Source organism: Podarcis melisellensis (assembly GCF_964234715.1).
Source record: "Podarcis melisellensis genome assembly, chromosome: 1".
In the NCBI taxonomy this organism is placed as follows: Eukaryota; Metazoa; Chordata; class Lepidosauria; order Squamata; family Lacertidae; genus Podarcis; species Podarcis melisellensis.
Genome location: NC_138528.1, coordinates 95,051,382 through 95,076,563, shown reverse-complemented (window position 1 = coordinate 95,076,563; position 25,182 = coordinate 95,051,382). Strand labels below are relative to the sequence as shown.

The following is a 25,182-nucleotide window of genomic DNA, read 5'->3' as shown; positions in this document are numbered from 1 at the left end:
TGCATTTTCTCTATTTCTGTATTGAGTGAATACTACACAGAATGTACAAACTTTTTTTTTTAGTTCCTCTTTCACTTTGACAGCAGCATATGCCATATTGTATTGAAATATCAGCCTAGCATCAGGCTGAAAGACACTCTTACAGCCTGATACTAGGCTCATGTTTCAACAGAATGAGTTCAAAACCAGTGTCTGTAGTGAAAATGCCATAAAGTTGCAGCATTGGTGGCATTCTTTAAACCCTATTGATTCAATTCTACTTTAATTTACAGTTACGTGTAAAATTTGGTCACAGCACTTACTTATAAATCCCAACTTTCTTTAAAATGCTGACTTTTATATTTACTGGAGGAAAAACATGGTATATACTGTCCTTATTTTTAGATTTAGTTGGATTCAAGGGCTGTCTCTCAAGTCCTCTTGCTGGGAGCAAATAGAATTGAAAAAAGCAGCAGAATGTAATTTTGAGTTGGTGTTCAAGTTCACATTATTACAGTACATTCTTTGCAACAGCCTTTTGAAAAGCATTAAATCTCTCTATCTCTTTCTCTCCAAGCACACACACACACACACACACACACACACACACACACAAACAAACAAACAAACACACAACCACCACAACAACAACACAAACACACCATCATTTGTATAAGAGGATAACATGAGGTTGTTAAGACCTCAGTGTAAAATACATATAATATTTCCAAATGTACAGGATACAAGGTAAAAAAAAGTAGCCCTGAGGTGGAAGTTGACATTTATACATTAGATAACCCATGCAGAAGCTGATCAAGGGAAAGTTGGAGGGAGTTCCACACTATCCACTGGGTATATTTAATATCACAGAAGCAGTTCCCTCTAGTGTGGAACAAATCCCATTTTATGGCTAGGAACAGATTATTCTGCCTGGGGCAATACCTCAGTAGCTAATAGATACGAAGCACATAGACACTAATAATACTGAATTGTGACTACTTTAATTTTAAAAGGTTAAGCTCAGCAATCCAGAGCTCTCCCCATTGCCCAGGGGCAGTGGTGTGTGTTGGAGGTAGGGTAGAGCTGGGTTAATGTTTTTATAGCAATGCTCTTTTTTAAGTGTTGGGAGAAAGTAAAATTTATAGACATTAGTTATTGTGGTGTTCAATGTGAGTTGATAGAAAAAAATCTCAACTAATATTTAAGAGCAATATTGTTGCATGAGGAATCATACAAGGGGGCTGTAATCATAGTATAAGTTTCCATATTATAGCATTCAAAAAAAGTATCTTAATTTCCAGAATATTACATGGGTTAAACCAGTGTCACCTCTTCTGTCAAATTATGCACCACTTGATCGGATTACTTTGAGATTTTACAAAAATCATTTAATTAAATGCTTGTTTATTTAAAATATTTATTATCTGCCCTGCATACTGTGATCTCCAGGCGCAGGGAACAATAAAAGCATGTTAATAGAACCTATTTACAACAAATAAAATTAACAAAAAACATCAGAGGCATAATTCACTTTTCAGGTTTCTTATTTACCTGGAACCAAGCAAGCAAGCTATTGCTCATTTCTTTTTCTGTAGCCTTCTTATGTGTTCAAGGTCAGGCCTTCAGCTGACTGATAAGAATTTGAAAACACAGATTTATGCTACTCGCAGATGTTTGACCCCAATGTCCTACCCGTGCCGTATCGCTATACGTGCATGTGGTTTTTCAATTATCAAAGTAATATATGCATCATTGTATAATGCAGCCTGCAGTTTCTCATCAGTGCTACTTGTGAGGAATTGAGAGCTCTTTACTAATTCAATTTTGTTGTCCTAACAATAACAGTAACAAATACTGCAGATTTCTGTGGAACCACATTTCTCGCTAGCTCAAGGAAGTTGTGCTATAAAAGTGGGTCAAGATTTATTTTCAGTGTTAAAACAAATTCCCATCCTCTCTAGTGTTCAGTTAAGTGTTCTGATCTACCCAAAGTTAGTCATTGCTTTTGGGATTATGAGTCCTGTTGCTTTCTGAGCAGTGCAGCTACATCGGAATTCAGAAAACACATGCTGTGGAAGCTGCATTTGCAGAGTTCATCAGAATGTGGGGAGAATTTGACAATGGACCCATGGATAAACAGGCAAGCCACAAATGATGGGTTGAACATTTTATTTAAATTGCATCTGCTGGGGAAATTAGAAGAGTAGGAACCTAGCTTAACTACATCCTTGGGCCAGCCAGACCTTGCCCATTCTCAGGGTCATGACAAGGCATCACCCAAAGCTTGGGCCCCACTTTATGGTGAATAAGGATGTCTTCCTATCCCACCCTCGCCCAGTGCCCACAACTCCGGGCAGATGTGGCAGGTGAGCCTCAAGAATGTTCCATACCCAGGCTAAGGACCCCATAACCCTGAGCCCTTCACCTTCAAAGGTGCCTAAGGGTGATCACCTGCTGCCATATGCAAACTTTGCCTTTCCTACAGCTCCCTGCCAACAATGTAACCAATGTAACCATGAAACCAAATCAACCAGAAAAGTGTCCTGATCCACTTCAAGTTAGCCGTGGCATATAGGAAGTACTATTGTTTTCAAAGCTATGCAATTTCATTTTATAAACATTCACTTGCTGAGTTAATCAGAATGTGAACACTAAACCAGAAGTATTTGTGCAAGAAGAGCCTACTATGCCAGCACTTTTTTGTCACAGGGAGTTTGTGTTGCCCTCCTCTGACTCAAATGACTCCAGTTTAAGAACTCCTAGTGACACCGCCGTCTTTCCTGCTCCATTGGAGAAAATTACTGCTAAAGCAGATTGGTCTCCGTTAACTAAAATGGCTCCTCTTATGGAAGATGGAGGCAGTGACTTTGGAGTTGCATCTTCATCAACCTTCAGCTCAATCTCATGATGACTGCTTCTGTAACCATGTCTGCACTCTGGTCTTATTGACTCTCTTCATGGAGTTGTCCAGAATGCCACTGAAGTGGAGGTCCCTTCTCAGAACACAACAAATCCTATGACTCTTTAGTCAAAAGTAAGTTCGACAATCAATGGTACTTATTCCCATGGATGTATGTTTAAGGTTATAGCTTTAGTCATGACTAATTCCAGGGGGCTCAGAACCTATACTGTATCACAAATCAATCCTAAGACACTGCACTTAATATTTCAAGTAGGGCTGAAAAGGGGAATTTATTGTGGCCATTTACCAATATGTAGTAAGGAACTTTTGTAAACATCTAAATCCTGAGTGTTTAATCTGTTATCCTCTACATGTTGCTGTAACTCTTGACCCCTGACCATTGGCCATGCTGGATGGGGCTGATGGGAGTTTGAATCCAACAGCATCTGAAGGACTGCCGGTTAGCTACCCTTCATTTAAATGACTGTGGGAAGCTTCTCCACATCATTAAATATAGTTCTTTGCCTTCACTGAGATAACAAGCTCACCTTCCATTGTCAGCCTTTATGCTTGGTAGCCACACGTAAACCAAAAGACTATCACTTGCATCTTCACATAGTATAGTTCGGTAAAAGCATACTTCAGGTTTAAAAGAATGCCACTTTGGAACCCTTGACACCAAACTACTAATTTTTGCCTAAATTCTCACTTTATAGAAAATGGAAATACTGTCCTGTTTGTGGGAAGTTAGTTAACAATGGGACAGAAGAGTTGTAGTGTTAGCTCTGTCGTTATGAAGACACCCCACTGAGGTTTGATAAGCCAGATGCGGCGCCTGTACAGCTTTCCAACTAAATCAGCAGGCTGGAAGCAAAAATACTTTCCCCTGCTGTTTTGTTTCACTGTTATCAAAAAGTTTATGAACACAAATGCAATTCATTTCATTTTAATAATTAGTTTTGAAAAATTGCAAATTCCAAGGATATAATTAAGTGTTTCTTAATTTATGTGTTAGGATGTGAATTAAGTTTAAAGCAGTGACCGTTTTGTGGGTACAAGAATTTCAGTGAGAGCTTATATATGGTGTGAAATTAAAGAGGTTAGCAAATTGCTTAGAGGCACAGCAACCACTGATGTCACATTTCAGGAGTTGACGATATGGTAGAGACTATATGTTATATAGATGGTAGAGACTTTACTCTAGTGGGGGCCCATCTGGTGGCCGGACATGGAACTGGGAGTTGAAGGTTGACGTACACTAATTTCTGTTCACAGCCAGATGCCTTTAAGTATGGTCTTCTCCAACCATAGAAGTGGTTTGGAGGCATGAATATGCATCTGGGAAAAGCCCAATTCAGTTCTGCCTCTTGGCAGCCATTAACTCCCAACTGAATGTTTCTCTTCTTCCCTGCTCCATGTTGGATACAGATAACCTACCATTTGAGGGCAGAAGTAGTCCTTCTGGTGTTATGTATTCAGATTAACTGCTTTGATGAGAAAATGAACTGTTGTACCAAAGCTTATTTCATTGTTTTGCCACTGCTGTTTCATCTCTCAGGAGGTGGGTATACTGTGGGCTAATGAGAGAGCAGAAATGTATCTATAATGAATTAGTCTAGTTTGGGAATTATTGTTTTTAGGTAGACACATAAAATGCAGTTGTAGTCTACTAAATGGCAGAAACTAAATGTGGTCTACTAAATGGCAAATCTAATTGTATATTTATTGCTAGTCAATTATTCCATGACATATTATCTAAGAAAGAAAAAGTTAACTTGGGCTATAAAAGTCAATCCCTTTCTTTCCTGTTCTATGTATTCTCAGCAAGTGGAAAGTTTTCCCCAAAAAAGCACACTTACAAATTCTATTGAAAATGCCCAAGGGAATATATTATTCACCCGACTTTTTCATAAAGAATGCCACTCTGTAGTGCTTACCGGAAGAACAAGTGAAAAATACTTGATCAAAGTTCCTTCGTTCCTCATAGGTGGAGTAAACTGGCCAGTCTTTCCACAAGAGAAACAAACAGAATCCCTCTGCTTCCAACATACTGAATATCTTTCCGAAAACACTCTTTCTACCTTTGTTCTCATGCCTTATTTGTCTGTCCCTGTTGTAAAATACATGTAAAATACAGGAAAAAATAAAAAATAAAACCTCAATACTCAACAGTCCTCCAAATTCCTCTTTTGACCCCTGTCATCTTGCTGGTTCCACAAGAAGAAGAGTTTGGATTTGATATCCCGCCTTTCACTCCCTTTAAGGAGTCTCAAAGCGGCTAACATTCTCCTTTCCCTTCCTTCCCCACAACAAACACTCTGTGAGGTGAGTGGGGCTGAGAGACTTCAAAGAAGTGTGACTGGCCCAAAGTTACCCAGCAGCTGCATGGGGAGGAGCAGAGACGCGAACCCGGTTCCCCAGATTACGAGACTACCTCTCTTAGCCACTACACCACACTGGCACCACAAATTCCTTCCTCAACTGGTAAACTCAGTCAAGGATACCAACAATATGTGAACCCACCTAAATCTGAAATAATTCTTATGAACTCTGCCCAGAATCTACCTGCCTGCTCTAACTACTTGCCTAACATTTCTGAGACACACTCAAACTCCTGTATGTGGCTGAAGCCACAGCTGCTCTGCTCTCCTCTCCAGTACCACACAGTCTATGCAGAGACTATTTCTTTTCCTGTGCCCCATATCAATTTCCCTAAGTGTCCCATAAATGCTCTCCCTTCTATGATTGTTGCAAGATACTTTACACTTATCCACATTTTATCTGCTCCCTGACCAACCCACAAGCCCTTTTGTCACTGCAATACGCTTAACATGAAAAATGCACAGCAAAGCTCCTTTATTTTTCAGTTGTCTTTTTTAAATAAAAATAAAAATTGTGTGGTTGTCCTTTGGCTATTCTGTACACTAATGTTCAAAGGATTTAGTAATAGCATCAATTCACAGATACCCCCAGTGGTCCCTAACTATTGTAGGTGATCCTGGGATAGACACAAGCCAAGTGCAAATGCAACACAGTCTAATTACAGGTTAATTAGATGGATAGGATCCATCTCTTCCTCTCCTCTCGTTTGAGCATTCTCCTCCCAGTTTTGGATATAATTATGATTAGCAATGCATTTCTGCCAGCATTTTATCTACTCATAGGTAGCACTCATTGCAAAGCTATTGTCTCCAAAGTTTCTAAACTGTGTTTTGGGCTATGCTTATCAATAATGTTGGTGCAGACATATTAGGCTGGTACACTCATAGTACTAAACCATATTTTAGTGCTATATGAACAAGCTAGAATAAGCCCAAGCCAAACTTCGGCCTTCTGTAAACCCACCCTGATGTCCTTCTCCCCCACCCCCGCGTGTGGCCAGAGGAAGGACTTCTGCACAATCTCTGGTTCATACACAATGACAAACCAGGATTTGTGTCAAATGAAATGAAATGCTGCAGAAATCCTTCTCCATGCTGTGCAGGAAAAGGAGAGTTTAGAGGGGAACCATGTAAGCCCAAGTCTTTATGCAGATCAGCCCAATGCTAACCAGAGTTGCTTTGCCTATGTCGAAAGAGAAGAGATCATACTCATGTGGGGGAAGGAGTGTGATGGTCCCAATAACCCATCCATTCCCTCAACTTCTGTTCATAATCAGAAAAGCATCATGGAACACATGGATATATTTGGATATATTTAAATCTGGAATTGAAATTTCCAACCAATACAAATTTGAGTTGTACTGATTTAGGAGCAAAGTCTATCAGAATTATCCAATATATTATTAACCTCACACCCACACACCCACAGCTTTAACACAATTATTGGTTCAAAGGGTTGACGATGTGTCTCTAAAACCCTGTATTAGCCAGAATGTTCATTCATGTTATTAGTGTCACTGCCTTCCATCTCTCTCATTAACAGCAGCCAATATAGTCATTAAAAGAGAGAAGCTGTACAGAAATTAAAGCCACACAGCTAAAAACGCTCTTAAAAAACACTTAAATTTCCCTAAAAGGGATCTCCATGCCTCTTGGAAAGGTGTAGAAACTTGGGAAGTCTACAGTTTCTCACAAGAAAAGCCATGAGCCTAGTTATAGGATAAAATAGAAGGAAGGAAGGAAATGCAAAGCAAACATAGTCAATTATTGCATCAACCTTCCTCTGTTCCTACTAGTCTGAATACCAAAGTGGCTATCCTGGTAGCAAAAACACCACCTTTCCGACTAGACGTGGGATTTAATATTGTTTGAACACTTTCCACATGCAACAGTGATAATTATCTGAAAATATTTGCTGTGTCTGATCATCCTAATAGTCTGAAGGTAACACACAGGAAAATTGCATTCAGAATGAATTAAAATATGTTTCATTCAGTAGCACAATAGCAAGAGGATATACATTTCAGAAGACTAAAAAAAGGTAGCTTATAAGAATAATTGCACCTTTGATTTATAGTAATCAAATGTATTATCTGGCAATATGAGGATTTCCAGAATTGTAAGGAGAGGGGCTGTCCAGCCAACATGCCCCCAAAGCAGTGATGTTTGTTCACTGATCAGCCAGTAATCCAGATTATATGGCACTAGGAGCAGAGAAGTGTAACCAGACAAGTTCTGTAGAATAAATAGCTGCAATATGAATAAAATACCTAAGTCACAAGACATGATGGAAGCTTTAAAAAGGTTTCAGTGATACCTAGGGAAATATTCTGAAGTGAGAGGTAGCAAAATATTACAGGCCTACACAGGTTCTTTAGATGTCATTCGTCTAACATTATTCTGGAGCTGGCAGCTATCAAGGTAGTCTGGAAAGGAATTGTCTCTCTTTTAGGACACTGAATCATGTGATGCAGCATTAGGGTTATCTGTGAGTTTTGCTACTTCGTCAAGTTGTCCTGTTCTTCCTCAGCATCACGTAAAAAAAATGGCTGGATTGACAGTAATTTATATTCACTACACTTTATGGCTGAAGAGGTATTGCAAAGCATGTTCTGGGCAATCTATTTAGAATCCATTTCTGTGCTCTGGATAAGAGGCATTTCATTGATGTGCCACGATCAGATTCAAAATTGGTTTGAGTAACTAGCTACAACAGATATATGGATGACACCACTATATAATGACTTGCCTGAGACTAAACAGGATGCCTTGAACCATTCTCTTCAATCTTTTTGCATAAATTCTGAGCAAACTGCATCTCCGCTTTGAATTAAAGCAACATCTGGAGATACCAATCACAGTAAGACAGAACATTAAATTCAGTTCTTATATTGTAAAGTCAGACATACTAAAATGTGAGCTATTCCTTTTTCTCATGCAACCTTGTATATCATCACCAAGCACATGAATCTTTTTTCTACGTATAGCTGAGATTGAGCTATAGCAGGGGTCAGCAACCTTTTTCAGCCACGGACCAGTCCACCGTCCCTCAGACCATGTGGTGGGCTGGACTATATTTTTTTTGGGGGGGTGAATGAATTCCTATGCCCCACAAATAACCCAGAGATGCATTTTAAATAAAAGGACACATTCTACTCATGTAAAAACACGCTGATTCCCAGACCATCCATGGGCCGGATTGAGAAGGCGATTGGGCCGCATCCAGCCCACAGGCCTTAGGTTGCCTACCCATGAGCTATATACATACCTGTGTGTATTGCTCTAAACAAAAATGCTAATTGATAATGTTATTTAAATACATAGTGAGCAAACTTCAAATCCAAACCAACTTATTGTTTATGCTGCTTGGGTACACTAAGCCTTTAAGACCCAGCTCAGCCAGTCACAACTGGTGTGGCAGTATTGTTGGTGGAGAACTTAATAGGCCCATGTATACATGGTTGGATAAGGTAGTGTATATGAGATATCTCTGCTCAGCTGGTTATCTAGGAGTGGAAATCATTCCCTCCCCCCTTCCATCACTACGGGAATTCTACACATCCCCGTTATTCTTTCCAGTATTGCATGCATCTGGCCATATGGGAGGAACAGCTTGAGGAAGTTTCCATCCAAAAAATGGAAGGCAAGGAAAAGTTCAAGGCCTGCCACTTTTCCACTCCAGATTACATTGTCGTTAGGAGGTGTGTTGTGAGAGTTTATTACATGCATCAACCTGTAATGTAGCCTTACCTAATATGTAGGACTTGCTGCGTTAATTCCAATTGTCAACCTGAAAAATCCTTGTTAGGAAGCATAAAGGAGAAAGATGACATGAGAAAATGTGAGAGGCACAGTGAGAGTTGAAGGACTGTGCTTCCCTTTTACACCACTGGTCTTTCATGCAAACTCCTTTCAATGCAACATGAAAATATCATGAATGCAAAGTGTCATGAAAAGTGCCACAGGAAGGAGTTAATGGTTCTGTATGATGTCCATTGAGTTTCATAAAAAACGGTGTCATTGGCATTAAGTAGTGAACATGCAGTATGGTGGAAGTGGCCACAATGCAGAGTGAAAAATGGTGAGTGATTAGACAAATAAAAGCATAGGGATGAGTCAAGGAGAATGGAACAGAGTTGTGTCTCTTTTTGTCTTATACTCAGGCTGTTGATCTGAACAGAAGCTTGAGAAGCCCATTAAGTACTAAATCCTTGGTGGAGCCACACCATATTGTGTATACACTTCTGCATTTGACTTTTTATGAAGGATGAGTGGTCTGCATTGAGTATATCACTAACATACCAGTAAGTCATTACAAAAATATATTAGTTCAAAAACTGCAATACTTAGTATTTATCTACTAGCAGAGAAACATATTGTAACTGGATCAAGACAGAGATTACATATTATAACTATTATTTATTTTGCTATTGATTTAACCTTATCTTTCACACTTGTGAACATTAGATTTTTGTATAAATTATTTCTGGTCTAATATCATTTCCAGTTTTTATTTGATCTCAAAAAACATTTCATTATGTTTAATTTAGGGAAATGAGATTTCTTTAATTACTGCCTCTAGAAGCTATTAGAAGCTCAATTACATTTGCAAATTCATTTTTGAGTAGCTTTATGGTTTTAAGATAAAAAATTAAATGATATGAGTATGTGAGCTTTCTTGTTCATTGAAATGACATTCTCTTCTTTTCTTACTTCTTTGTGGTGCATATACATCAAGGCAGGGAAATATACCTTTGAGTAAAAAAAAATTAATTAGGCTAGGAGCTTAATATCAGTTTCAAGAACTCAAACTTGGCTCTGAGCTTCAAATTTGAATAAACAGTAAAGATTTCATTATAGGAAAAAGCCTTGTTAAATACGTTTATCACATCCCTTCATGTGCCATTGGAAATACCATAAATAGCTTGATCTGAAAAGTCAGCAAGAGAAAAGATGGGCACCACTGATGCAGGTGTCATTTCTGAATCTGATATGGCTCGAAACAGTTATAGTGCCATAGTGAATTATATACATATTAGTGCTTTGATGTCTAGAGACCTAGAGTCTCCAAGTAAGACTGTAAAAGGCCATCTACCTAGTAGGATTTGTTTATTAGTCTGTGGAAGATGACAAGCAGTTTTAGTAGTGGCTCTAGTTTTATTGGCCCTGGTTGCTTGTTTCACATAATTAAACAGCTATTTGGCAGTGATACCTTTTCATTTTCCAAGTCCTGCCAGGGTTGCACAGCTGGAGAGAGCAGGAGCAAAGCTTAAATGCCTATTGCTACTTTATGTTGTTTTTGCCTTTTTGCATATACAGTAACTTCACATGTAATAGCATTCTAAATTTCTAAATACAGATTAATTTTATACTTAGAATGAAAAAAGAGCTTCTTAACAACAGTTACTCTGTTGCACAGATGCAATTAAAGCTGTGCACAGTGCCAGATAAATAAAGCCAAATTGGAATTGAATAAAGTCACTGTCCTGCCACTTGGTGGCAATTTTGAGCTACTGCATAGCGAGTGCTGGCATCAAGGAAACTACTTTAATTCACAGACATTTGTTTAGAAGAACTACATCACCAATAACACCATTGACTAAGAATGCGAATCATGAAATCTACTGTCCATAAAGCATCCCACCAGAATCACTGAAAATCTTACAGTTCCTTTCTTAGTCATCTTAAGAGACAAATGCAAATAAAGCACACAGAATTTGTAATTGCCAGCTGCTGAATGGATTTCTGTTCTAGTGACAAGAACTGTTAATTTAGGAGTTACTTAGAATGGAAACAGAAAACATAAAGCTGCCCTGATTTACAAATTGGAAAATAACTGGTCCTTAGTTGAAGGGAACATTAAACAGAAATCTATATTATATTGCCACTACCAGTGCAATGACTAGGAATGTTTGGTTGCTTAAAGAACAAAGCATGCTTCACATCAGTTTCTTTGAGGGATAGGAAGGTCATCTGTTCAGCTAGGATTAGCAGTTTGCAAAGGGGGTGGTGAAGACTGGGAACGTAGCCCAGTAATTAAGAAGACTAAGGGGCAAGAAAAGCGAAGGAAGGGGGCTACAGAGAGGGGGTGGGTGGAATGAGGTGCTGTGGAGGCTGGCTGGTTGAAGTAGTTGTGGCTGAGTGAGTGGTAAAAACATGGAGTTGAAGGAAGAAAGGGCTACAGATAGAATAAGATAGGCCAATCCCTTGCATAAGGTCTGGAGACATGAAGGTCTGCACAATATTGACAGGAGAAAGCCAAAGGAACACAGGGTAGCATCCCTTATGAACAAGCTTCTGGAGGCATCATGCCACTTGGAGTAGGACCAGAGGCAAAAGCACATGGAGCAACAGATGCAGCTCTTACCCAAACTATGTACAGTATCATTTTCAAGTGACATAAAGGGTGGAGGTTATTACACACATCACTCCATCCAAGCTGTAGAAATAGGCCTGGAGAGGATTTGTGGCCTGAGGACTAGATAGGGAAGCCTGGAGTCACATTCAGCTTCTAGGTTTGAAGTTGCCCACCTCTGGTCTGAAAACCTAAGTCTCCCACTGTACAGCATTGTAGCCTGGCAACCCTAGCAGGGAATCAACGGCCAAGAAACCATGGGAGTAGGGTTGGATTTTCCGTAGAACTAAACCAACTACTCAGATTTGGGTTTCAGATTTCTGTAAGGCCTTTGTTTAAACCATAGTTTGTTCATTCTAAAGCTTTTTATCCTTTTCAGGTGTTTGAGGTGAGACTGCTTGTGTGATTCAAAATGGAGAGGGTCCGCCCACATGCATGCAGCTCCCCTTCAGACCTCTCTGCATTCAGCACAAAGGTTTAAAGAGGAATTAAAAGTGTATTCACCTAAACCTGCTTAGAATCCCCGTTCAGACTTTCCACTCAATACAGGGAATTCTGAAATGGACATATTAAACCCACATGCATTTGTCTTGAACATTTAAATAGGTCAACTGAAGAAGAGAGAGAGAGAGAGAGAGTATTTAAAATAGCTAAAGTGGACAGTTTTTAGATCCTTTCCTGCAGATAATTCTCTTATCTTTTCATTCCCCTCCCCCTCTCCTTAAAGTGCATACAGCAATTATAGAATGTTTAAAAAGAAAGGCCTTTCTCAGTCCATCGCCACAAAGTTATTACAGTCTATTTTGTGTTACTTCACGCTACTTAAATTTAATCTATAACAAGCGCAACTGGAGGGAAAAAAAACCTGCAAAAGATAGCTGTCAGCTTTAGCAGCCCATTTTGGAATGGTAATGAGAAACCAAGGCATACTAACTAACTAACTAATCTAAGGGAATTGAAGAATTGCTACTTGTCTAATGTAATAGAATGATTCTACTGTAAGCAGCTTGTAAATACTGAAATGAGCAGAAAACCCAATGCACATTTCTCTCTCTCCCCCTCACTCTCCCGCCCTCCTCAGACTTCGGGGTGATAGTTGTTCATGCTGTTGAAGCCTACAGTCAAGAAAGCTGCAATATGCTGCAGAGTTGTTTGTCAATGCCTAAGTTTATTTTCGTAAAGAAGTATTGATTGCAGGATGAGAAACATTTAGTTTAGCAGCAGTCGATGAGGAGCAGACAAAGGGCTGTCTGTGCTCTGAGTAATTTAAATTGTATACTAAAAGGTACAACCCCAAATATATATTACTGTGAAAGACACTGTTGTGGCACTGCGTGCGTGGTATAGTGTCATTGAATAATTTGGTCACTAGGTGGCACTGGGCTTAGTCATATTTGGAAGGAGTCCGGAGTTGCTTATTGCTCTCTGTTCCCATCTAAGAGAGGCGAAATAGTTCCCATCTAGTAGGGCTGGGCAATACAGTGGTACCTCAGGTTACAGAAGCTTCAGGTTACAGACGCTTCAGGCTATAGACTCCGCTAACCCAGAAATAGTACCTCGGGTTAAAAACTTTGCTTAGGGATGAGAACAGAAATTGCGCAGCCGCGCGGCGGGAACGGAAAGCCCCCGTTAGCTAAAGTGGTGCTTCAGGCTAAGAACAGTTTCAGATTAAGAACAGACCTCCGGAACGAATTAAGTTCTTAACCCAAGGTACCACTGTATCTGGTTTTCAACATCACAATATGTCACAAGCTAAATATTATGGTATGAGATATATATATACACACACACACACACATACATATACACTATACATATACATATATACAGATATATATCTATATACAGATATCTATCAATCTATCTATCTATGTCAGTGCCTTGCTGGGCCTCCCTGCGGCGGCAGAGGGTCCCATCGTACCTCCGTGCAGCGGCAGAGAGTGTGCCGCACTTCCCCACAGCAGCCAAGGGGCTTGACGAGGCTGCCTGCGATGGTGGAGAGCCTTAACATGTAAGCAAGTAGTAGATTTAATAAAAATATTAAATAAACTTCCATATAATATATTGTCAACTAATTTAAGTGTCGTTGATAAGTGATTTACTAGTCAAGTTGCATCTGCTTCCCCACTCAGAGGTCTAAGTGCAATCTGTGTATGCATAAACCCCACTGAGTTCAACTAAACTTCTACTTTCCTGGGAGTAAGCCTCATTGAATTCAATAGGGCTTGCTTGTGAGTAGACACGCATTTGCTTGCACAGCTTATCTAGAAACACCGTCCCCATTATTCTCACATAGTACCCAACCTCCAATTTCAGCATAAGGCTAAATCTTCTCCACTCCATTCACCCCCTCAGAAGTGCCCCCCCAAGCCCTCATCACACCAATCTCTCCCTTTTTATCAAAGGGAAGGAGGGAGGGCAAGCAAGCAAAAATATAGTCTCCTTTAAATAACTTTTAAAAACCATCATTTTTAATATGGAGGAAAGCTATTTAGGGGGAACCAACAACATGAACACCACCAGAAAATTAAAATAAAAACTCTTCCCCCTCATTTTTTCACTGGTGGGGGTGAGGAAATAAAGAAGAGCTTTCCAGTTCTTTGTTTACTTTGCTGCTGGATCTTTGACTGTCTAGCCTTAGGGGTTTCCTCCTGGATTATTAGCAGGGCTCTGCATAATTAGCTGAGCTCTAGAAAGAATACTGGTGAAGATGAAAGAGTTTACTGGTTTGTGTGAGGGCTTTATCTCATTTATTATCGGTTAGGAGAGAGGAAGGAGAGAGCAAACAAAGCTGGAGACACAGTGCCTGCAAGTTATACAGGCCTTGGTCCAGTATACCTGAAGGAGCATCTCTACCCTCATTGTTCTGCCCGGACACTGAGGTCCAGCACCGAGGGCCTTCTGGCAGCTCCCTTGCTGCGAGAAGCCAAATTACAGGGAACCAGGCAGAAGGCCTTCTCAGAAGTTGCACCCACCCCGTGGAACGCCCTCCCACCAGATGTCAAAGAGAAAAACAACTACCAGACTTTTAGAAGACATCTGAAGGCAGCCCTGTTTAGGGAAGCTTTTAATGTTTAATAGACTACTGTATTTTAATATTTTGTTGGAAGCCGCCCAGAGTGGCTGAGAAGACCCAGGCAGATGGACGGGGTATAAGTAATAAATTATTATTATTATTATTATTATTATTATTATTATTATTATTATTATTATTACCACCTGTTGCAGGATCAAAATAAAAGCTATGTATCAAAACCACCAGGAATTTATTGGAATTATGTATAATTTATTGGTGGCCAGGGAAAGGTTTCAAAGTCTCTTCTTCCAGTGACAAATTCTATCCTGTAAAAGCCCCCTACATGTTCCATATATTTATTTTTTTGGATTTATATCACGCCTTTCTTCCATCATGGTTTACATTCTTTAAATGTGGTATACATGTTTTCATGCAGTCACCGATCTAGGCACCGACCAGACCTAGACTTGTTTATTTTCAGGAAGCTGGTAGCTTCCCATCCCTTCAGACCACAATCCAGACTCCATAACCAGCAGTTATGGATTTATGAAATGCATGTCTGCCCCTTTAATAATGTGTAGCCCCAGCCTAGCTACAGTTGATGAACTTCAGTATTTGCGGGGGTGGGGGGGTGGGGAGGGCTTGTGGTTTTGCAAGATTATGGCAGTGGGAGATGCTAAACATTTTTATACTTACTCAAAGCTCTCTGTAAGTAACATTCTTAGTATCTTGCAGGATTGTGTTACGGGGTAGTAAGAATAAATATTAATTGGCCAATTTAATTAGAACACTAAATTTCTTTTATGGAACTGTGTTTTCCCATTTAAAAACCCTCACTTCCAAGCTTTTATGTGTGGCTAGCTAGACAGAAGTTCTCTGCTATCTGTGTAATTCCCCATATTTTACCAGAAGAAAAATATCTTACATATTTCATTTAATCCCTTATATACTCCGGGTGTGTCATCTGTTTATTTACCTTTTAATTTACCTTTATGATATGTTTTTAAGATCAGTTTTTCTGACTTGTGATGCATGTATTTTTGGTTTCTTGCTTACTACTATTTTAAATTTATCATATAATAAGATGTAGAGCTGTAAGACTTACACTAATAATGGCTTAACACCAAGAAAGCTTTATTATTCTCTAATGAAACCATGTCTGTAATTTGGTGATACATTTTTCTAAGCATGTCATAAAATTTAGGTCAGCACCATCAGGCATACATCGAATCCTTTGGTAGGCTACAAATTGCACAACATTGTGTTTACAATTGTTTTTCAATAAGCATGCACACATAAATAGAATGCCTGGTGTGACCCCCCCCCAGCATTCCCCTGAATTTCTAACTTTTTCATTATAATTTTGTAGCTGAACTTTTGACAAGCTATGTGTAGGACTCATTGATGCCACTACATTATGTATGTAAGAAGAGTTCTGCTGGATCAGGATGAAAGCCCACATAGTCCAGAATCCTATTCCCACAGTGAGCAACAAGATGCATATGGGGAGCTGGCAAGTGGGGCTCAAATGCAATTAGTATTCAGATGCACATTGCCACTGACAGAGAAGGTAGAACATAGACATCATGGATAGTAGCTTTTGATAACCCCATGATTTTGTCTAATCTTTTAAAGCCCTCCAGGGGAACACCTTGTACCAGGGATAATAGCTTAATTGATGCACCAACTGAGGTGGTGCTCTAGAAACCTGCTAAAGGGCAAGAAACTACAAGAAGGAAGCAGCTCAGGGTTTTAGTTGTCTCTATACTGATGTACAGAGTATGGAGAACAAACAAGAAGAACGTGAGCTTTTAATATAGGGTGGCAAATATGACTTAATAGGCATTACCAAAACCTGGTGGACTGGAATGTAGAAATGGGAGTGGGGCATAACCTTTTTTTGCATTGTGAAAGTACTGTTGAAATTTGAAAGCACTGTTGAACAGTTTTGTTCTCCTGGTTTTTTTTTAAGCGCGAGAAGCTGATACATGAGTTGGAGGAAGAGCGACATTTGAGACTTGAAAGTGAAAAAAAATTACGAGAAGTGACACTGGAATCTGAGCGCAACAGGGTTCAAATGAGAGGACTGCAGCAGCAGTTTTCCAGGTATGCTATTAATTTTTGGCTCATTTTAAAAAATGGTCATGCACATATGAAAACAGTAAAAGTTTGAAGTTGTATCAAACTAAATTATTCTCAGAGACCCAAATGAAACAAATGAACCTGTGCCATATCCATTAATTTCAATGGGTCTACTCCAAGTTGAACTAACATTGGATACAACCTTGAATCCTGTACTTGTCTACTCAAATGAAAGTTCAAATATGAAAGTAAGAATTATCTCCAAGAAGCTGTCATCAGGACCCAGGCTATAAGTCTGCAATCCTTAACAGAACTCTCTTCCTGAACCTAATTTAAATCTGCGAGAATGGGATTTACACAAACTAATTAGATGCACACTTGCAACATAAATGGCCATCTGGAGTATGGAAAAGGTAAAAGAATGGCCCTGAACTTACTCATTTTCTTGATTAATAAATGCAATCTTTAATGTAGATGGAAAATACCTTGAGAAGCAAACCTAAACTTGTGCATGTTGTGTGTCCTATGTACATTCTTGCATGTAAAGGTGAAAGGACCAGCTTCAAATTAGTTCACTGGCCAGGAATAAGCTGCCATTAGTTTAAGTGAGATAACTGCCCCAGGCAGCAGTTGCATGGAGAAAGAAGTGTGTGTGTACTATGTGTGTGTACATACGTGCGCCACACAGCTTGCTCTGCATTCTCTTACTTGAACATGTTGCCCTCAGGTGTGCTATCCTGTTGCCAGTGCTGAAACAATATTCAGCCACCATTCTAGTTACCTTCTCAATGTGTGTGTAGGAAGAGCATATTGCCCTTTGCTTTGGGCAGTAAAATGTCTTGGACTGGCCCTGACACCATGTGCATCTTTACAAAGAGGAATAACATAGCAATGGTGATTCATGCCCAACCTACATCCCACTCAGTCTACTGCCATGAGTTCTTTGTGAGGCTGCTCTTTATTTGTTTAAAATATTGTTCTTTGTTTTGCCATTTATCGCATCATATATATGCTGCCTTTTGTGCATAATGACAGTATATGAAAACACAATGATCTCCCAAAATTCAGAACGAAACAGCAGCTGCTACGTCAATAGCAAGTAGTTAAAAAGGATCCAGCTGCTATTAATGGCCGGCAAAAGGCCTCCAAGAATAAATGTGATTCCTGCGAGTGCAGAAAAATGCATTAATGTGGGTGCTTGCCTCAGTTCAGAAGGGAGATTATTTCACAAGAACCACAGACATTCCAGGTCATGTAAGCCTTCACAAAGCTACTTACACAGCCAATTAATTTGTGTTGTATGTGGAGAAGTTCTACTGTCTGGAAATTTCAGCTAGTTTAGTTGTAGTGGCTTCAGTATTAACCAGTGCAGCCTGCGTGGTACACATACAATGTCAAATCTGCAGTTACTTCACTGTTTTCCATTTAGTTTGACCACTTTTAAACCTTAAATGGTCTGGTGTTATACATGTTAAAATCCTCCTCAGAAACCCATGTCCATCTATTGGAAGCATGGGAAAAGGCTTTCTCTCTGATAGAAACAAGCTGCAGTGTGTACACAGTAGGGGTGTTCTTGGTGGTCTTTAGGCATCAGGCCCCTCCAGCCTTTCTCCAAAGAACCTTTGGGGTAGTCTGTTCTTTTATCACAACTGATTGCTGTTCTTAACTGCAAGCTTTAATGAGTTAGAGGAATAATTTTAATACTTAAAAGGCTACTTTGAATACAAGTGCTTATAAAACAACAGATAAAAAATTCCATCTTAGAAACAGCATTTCCCCTTCAAGTTCACACTGGATGGAACGTTTCTCCTAAGATACTCCTGCTGTGACATAGACATGTTTTGGTTCTATGAAAAAATAGGCAGATTTAGCTGATTTATCAACTGGTGCTTAATCATGCAATGGGCTTACTTTTAATTCCCCCCCCCCTCGGGCTTTTATGACACTGTGATATTCAACAGTTCATAATATTTTGGGAGCTGATTTGGTTTTATTATTATTATTATTATTATTATTGAAAGGCAGCTTATAAATATTTGAATAAAATAAATATAAATGAGGTGACACTGTGCCTTGCACTTCTGGCTTTCACCTGACAATAATAGAAAAATGGGAACCCACCAGCACTTGCAAGTTTCTGTTTCTAGGAAGACCTATTTGTTCTTGTGCATGTGCTGCTTGAAATTCATTTGGTTAAAAATGTAAGGCCTAGGGCACCTTCTTCTCTGTCCCCCTCATCATCAAAGTATACTCAACCCATCTGTATAACAACAAAGCACGAAAGCATATGAAAATCTGTCAATTGCCCTTTTTTGTTTAGTGACAGCATAAAGCTGTCTCTTCATATGCTGAGAAAATGTTAACGTATCATATAAGCTGTCAGTTTGAGTGCACAGGTCTTCCTGAATGCATGTGACTTTCGAAGCCAGGGGTGGTTTTATTTTTTATTTTTTCCACTTTGATTGACATTCCAACTCAGCAGTATCTCATTTCTGTTACCAACTCAGCAATATTTCTTCCTGAATTTTTTTATCATCTGAAATCCTTATTTTTAACGTATGTGTAAACCTCATATTAAAAATGGCACTGTGACTACAGCCACACTTTTAAGTGCCTGACTACTCAATAAAATGTTTTTTTTAAAGAAAACCATGTGGCTTCAGTTTACGCTGTTAATTTGCATGTAGGTTTTACATGGTGTGCTTTCCATTATGCTTGACATTCTACACCACCACCATTACCATTCCGTTCATTATCCTATATTGTCATTGTTGGTGGTTGCTTTCATACAGAATCACATTGGCCAGGTCTACTAAATCATCTTTTCCAGTATAGTGCTTTCTGATTGGTTTTAAATATACTAAGTGCTTCACATAGGTCAAGACAGCATTTTCCTGTTTCATGACATAAGAATCACCTAACATTGAATCAAACCACTGGACCATCTATCTCCGTACTGAAAGGCAGTGACTCCTCAGGGTTTCAGACAGGGTCTCCCCAGGCCCTTCTCTAAATGATTCCCTTTTAGCTCTGCGAGGAGTTCAACTACTCTCTTTCTTGAGTTTTGTTTTGTATGTTATTTCAACCCTGCTGTCTAGTGGTATGTGCCGAAATGCCAAAGAAGACTCAAAAACATCTGAATGATTTATAGTGTTATTCCAGCAAGAACATAAAGTTGTATGCAGGGTATAAATGGATTACATCGTTCATTTTCTGCGTGGCCTTATTGTACCAAGTGCTTGTTGAGCAAACACGCTCTGCATAAGATCCACGCAAACGAACGATCAGATGTTAGAGCATTGACTTTGGCTTTTTTATTATTTCAATTACTATGTTAGGCCATGGAAGGCAATAAAAGACATTACTGCATTAACAGTCCCTCTGCCAACAGTTATTGAAGCTTTTTGTACTGGTGCTTTAAACCTATCTTTTCAGTTTTAAACTAGAAAAAGCCAAGCATTTCAGTCAAGATGGCCTTAATGATAAGCATATCATTGTGGGGGAATATCCTATGCATGCTTACTTAGAAGTATGTACTGTGGCATTTACTCCTAAGCCTTGCAGTGCTATTCTGTGTATATTTGCTCAAAAGTAAGTGTCATTGTGTACTGTAGGGTTTACTTCTAGGTAAATCTGTGTAGTATTGCAGCTTGAGTTTTTAATAATACACAAGCAAAATGTAGGAAATCAATCACATATGGGTTAGAGGGAGTCTGACAGATAATACGTGCTGTAATTCCAGTTTCACTGTGTGTTTCTGCTTTCTGCTGGTCACGCTAAATATTAAACAAGGTTATGCCTGTCACTTCCAACAGGTGTGAACACAAACACTATGAATTTGGTAACACGTTACATAGGATGACAGCCTGTGTCAGCTTCAGGTGCAAACATCTTCAGATCCTTCCTGTTGTAATTTTGATTCTCTCAGAGTTTGGTTTAGTGATGCTAGTGACATACTGTCAGCTTAACAGTGAAGAATTAATTCTCAGATTATTAGCGATAATGTGATAGTTTGCATTTATGCTGCTTTACTGTTTAAGAAGATTAGTCTGAAAGCGATGACAAACCTAGACAGCATCTTAAAAAAGCAGAGACACCATCTTGCTGACAAAGGTCCATATAGTTAAAGCTATGGTTCTCCCAGTAATGTATGGAAGTGAGAGCTGGACCATAAAGAAGGCTGATCGCTGAAGAATGGATGCTTTTGAATTATGGTGCTGGAGGAGACTCTTGAGAGTCCCATGGACTGCAAGAAGATCAAACCTATCCATTCTTAAGGAAATAAGCCCTGAGTGCTCACTGGAAGGACAGATCCTGAAGCTGAGGATGAGAAGACTCTCTGGAAAAGACCCTGATGTTGGGAAAGATTGAGGGCACAAGGAGAAGAGGATGACAGAGGACGAGATGGTTGGACAGTGTTCTCGAAGCTACCAACATGAGTTTGACCAAACTGCGGGGGGCAGTGGAAGACAGGAGTGCCTGGCGCGCTCTGGTCCATGGGGTCACGAAGAGTCAGACATGAGTAAACGACTAAACAACAACAACAATAGAATGCCATTCTTTTTTTTCTCAGCAAAGGTTTTTATCAGGCAGAATTACAGGAGTAAGCAATGGAAAGCAAGTCTATCAAGTCAGTTCTCAGTATCAAAACTAATGCTAACGCAGTAGCCTACTTTTGTGTACTTTGACCTGACAGGCTAGGGCAGTATATATTTGGCTTGGGTATGGAGACACTTTGCTGCATATTTCCATAATTTAGGTGCTTCCCTGGGTAGGATTGAAAGCACACTGTGCTGCCCACCAGGCAGTATGGTGAAAAACTGCATTGTGTACATGATCATGTGGATGGTACAGTGGTGTCAGGTCTAAACAATGAATTATATGGACCAAAAGCAAGCAATAAAATATATTATATTGTTTTATGATTGCCTGAGATCTTACCACATAAGCTTAATTAGATGGTATGGCATCCCACATCTATGCACTGTCAGTATATCCCCATAGAATCTAGATAATAAAAGCCCATTTTAATGTGCATTTTCTGCCTTCCTTTCCCTTCTCAGTGGAACCTCAAACACTCATGAAAAACTCCACAGAAAGTTGATGTGCTTTCCAGAGCAGTAGTTATCCTTAAAGAATTGCCGCTAGAAGGAAGAACAAGGTGTACACGGTCTTTTAAATGTATGAAATGTGAGTGTGTACACAGTTGTCCATGGGTTTATTTATTTTTGCCAGCAGTGCACTTTTGTGATTACTGGCATTGCTCAGATCATCCGCTGCATAATAGCTAGAGATGAGTGGCGTTTTCTAAGGGAGTTTCTTTCCTTAAGGATTTTTGTTTTCTTTTAGGTGTAGCCCCTTCCTGCTAAATAATTCTGTAGGCTACTTCCATGGATGTGAGCTTAGTTCCAAGAAAATAAGTTGCGTATCTCTTCTGATATTCATAGATAAGGCTGTGGGGGAGGGTAGGAAGTCTTCTTAGCTGGAAAGGATAAAACATTCATCAGAAAGAAAGTCTTGAAAACAACACACTACTTTGAAAAGGGAGAGAACAGGGAAGGGAGGGAGGGAGAAATAATGGTTTATCTTACCATCTGTCAGAGAACGGTATGATAAAAGATGGTACTATTCTTTAATGCTCAAAGTGACTTGGGGCATTCTTTATTTCATGTGCTTTCCTTGCCTACTAGCTTTGGGGTTGTGCCCCACTGCTTTTGCATGCTTTCTAATAGCCTGGCTGGCTGCCATTGTTCTTAGCATTACCTTGTTTGTTGACACTAATTTTCCTGGACCTAGTATGAACTCTGCCCTGGACAGACGCCATCACAGAGCACATCCTGCCAAGACTTGCCTTCCTAGCTTTCATCCTGGTTCTTTGCTTCCAAAACACACACTAAGGACGAGCAGATGTATCTATTTCAGTTTCTCTCAGTTTCTCATCTCCCCCCAACTCCAATCTCTACATTTCCACATCAGTTTTCATTTTCTTTTAAACTCCACATAAACATTTATCAGCAAATTTCTCCTAATTATACACAAATATGCTTGCATTTTTTTTAAAAAAAGCATTCCCTTAGTGTAATGTACATTTTTGCTTGTTATTTTACTAATAGATCAATTTTATGCACATATTACCCATGTAATGTATTTTTGTGTACATTACATGGCCGCAAAACAATACTGTAATATTTGGAGAAGGGTGAATTTGAAAGATGATTGTGCTTCCATTCCCACATTGTTTCAGAAAGTTTGGAATTGCATTTGAAGGTTTGCCTTCAAATGCAATTCAAATCAAATTTCTACTAATCTCCGATAGTGAACACAGCCACCAGTCATAAATCCAGGAATCAGAATTTCAGGCCAAAGCAACTTTAGTAGAGTAAATGTTGACTGCCATTGGTGAACATTTACAGTTTTAAGAGTTAAGGGATGGTAGCTGAAGAACCTTCCATTGGTTTGTAATGGAAAATAAGGATGTGAACTTTTGGTTAATGAGAAAGTGGTGTCCTGTATGATTACTCATTTTATTTATTTTGCATGTACATCATCCTGGAGTGTATTACTTGGATGATAAACTTAATGCTTACATAGGTGCCTTTTGGGATTCCATAGCACCTGGTCTCATCTACATCAGCAGGAACATTGCTTCTTCAAGTACTTGTGGCCCAGGAGGCTAGGAGGATATTGAACAAGCCAGTATTGTTACTGGCTACATTTTCAGTTCAGTTGGGAAATTCCACATATATATATATATATATATATATATATATATATATATATATATGAAGGTAGCCACTTCCAAGGCAGCTCACATCTTATTAAAACACAAAATACTGTAAGCATAAAATAAAAATGCAAAACTCCACATCTCTAAAAATATAATGCTACCAGCAGCTACATTGTCAGCAAAATAAAACAGAAGCAATCTCATTCAAAAGCTGACCAGACTAAAAAAGGTATTTAGGGTTCTCCTAAAAGTCAAAGTGTTTCATTTTTTTAAAGTATGCATTTTGTATTATTGTATATGTGATTCCTTATTGTGTTTTTAAGAGTTCAGATATGTATATAAATATCTTATACTTTGTACAAAGTAACCTATTATTCTGCTTGTTCAAAGTGTAAATAATGCATCTTTAGAAAATACATTTAAGAAATCAGAAGTCCAATTAAAGAAGTGGCTAATTTCTCTCCCCCCCCCCCATTTTCAAAATAATTTTTATTTGGTTTTAAAAACTTAAAATTTTAATCATACCAAAACAAATCCACAGTTACCAGTAAAAGATTCCCCTGAATCTCTGGACTTCCCACCTTCCCCTCCGTATTTTTACTGCATATTTTTTCAATAATCCAAGTATTTTTTATAACTCCAGTATATTCATAGTTCTCGTTACATTACAAGAGTTACTGCAGTCCTGCTAGTGTTTTCAGCTGCTTACAGTGGTTTTCTAGATAAGCTATAAATATTTCCCATTCCTTATTAACGTTTTGGTCTGAGCTTTCTGAACTTTCCAGTCAGTTTTGCCATTTCGGTGTAGTCTAACAATTTAATTTGCCATTCTTCTCTGGTAGGGACTTTATCTTCTTTCCATCACTGGGCTAACAACATCCGGGCAGCTGTCGTCACATACATAAAAAGTCTTTTTTGCTCCCTTGGAGCACCTTGTAGGTGCTGAAATAAGTGGCTAATTTCTATTACATTTTTGTCATCTTTGTTTTGCTTTCAGGAAGGGATACAATAGGACATGCATTTCAAGATTACTGCCCATAGGCATATAAAAATGCAATATTAGGAAGTTCAGTTTTAGCATGGAGATAAGCAACTGAGTAATAGGCCTTCGCTAGTCTGCTTAAATTCTTTACATGTTTTGAAAGCTTCTTTAAAGAGGTCCTGGGAAATGAGTAATATGTGTCTGCCGTGGGCAAAAACATAATAATTTACTTGCTTGGTTTCTAATTCTCTCTCTCTTTCCTTCTCCATTCTGTGTTTGAAAGTGAGCATTTAGTATTGGCTCAACCCTATCATATCATTACTCTGGCAATCTTGTCAATTGGCAACTATTTTGTAGATCCACAGAATATGTGTGTCTATAAAGAGAGTGGGTGTGGTTTTTTAACACACACACACACACACACACACACACACACGGGAGAGACTAAGCACAAGGTTGATAATTATGCAAGCTTCAGTTTGTATTGAAATCTTCATCAGGCAGAATGCATTCTAAATACCTAATAAACCCAGCATAGAAACTTTAGTTACGTATTTGAGGACCAAGCTAGATGTTAGACAGCAAGATGTGTGTACCTGGTGTGTCTCTGTATGTATGTTTAATAAAGTGTGTCAGGGTAAAGCAGTGAGATTTGAGCAGAATAGCACAGAGCAGAGAAATATCTCCTTAACTCTTTCTCCTCTATTAAAGTTTGTTCTCAAATTGTTGTGCACTCCCAGGAGAAAATATACTAGTGC

At 39.0% G+C, this 25,182-nt stretch overlaps 1 protein-coding gene across 9 annotated transcripts in view; it reads left to right on the top strand.

Annotated features, from left to right (window-relative positions):
- NCKAP5 (NCK associated protein 5) overlaps window positions 1-25,182 on the top strand; it is a 617,165-nt gene that overhangs the window by 312,761 nt on the left and 279,222 nt on the right. For all 9 annotated transcript variants that reach the window (XM_081921458.1, XM_081921453.1, XM_081921455.1 and 6 more), the window contains one exon: window positions 16,606-16,739. In XM_081921458.1, the coding sequence (XP_081777584.1) occupies window positions 16,606-16,739 (134 nt within the window). The remainder of the gene's footprint in view (window positions 1-16,605; window positions 16,740-25,182) is intronic.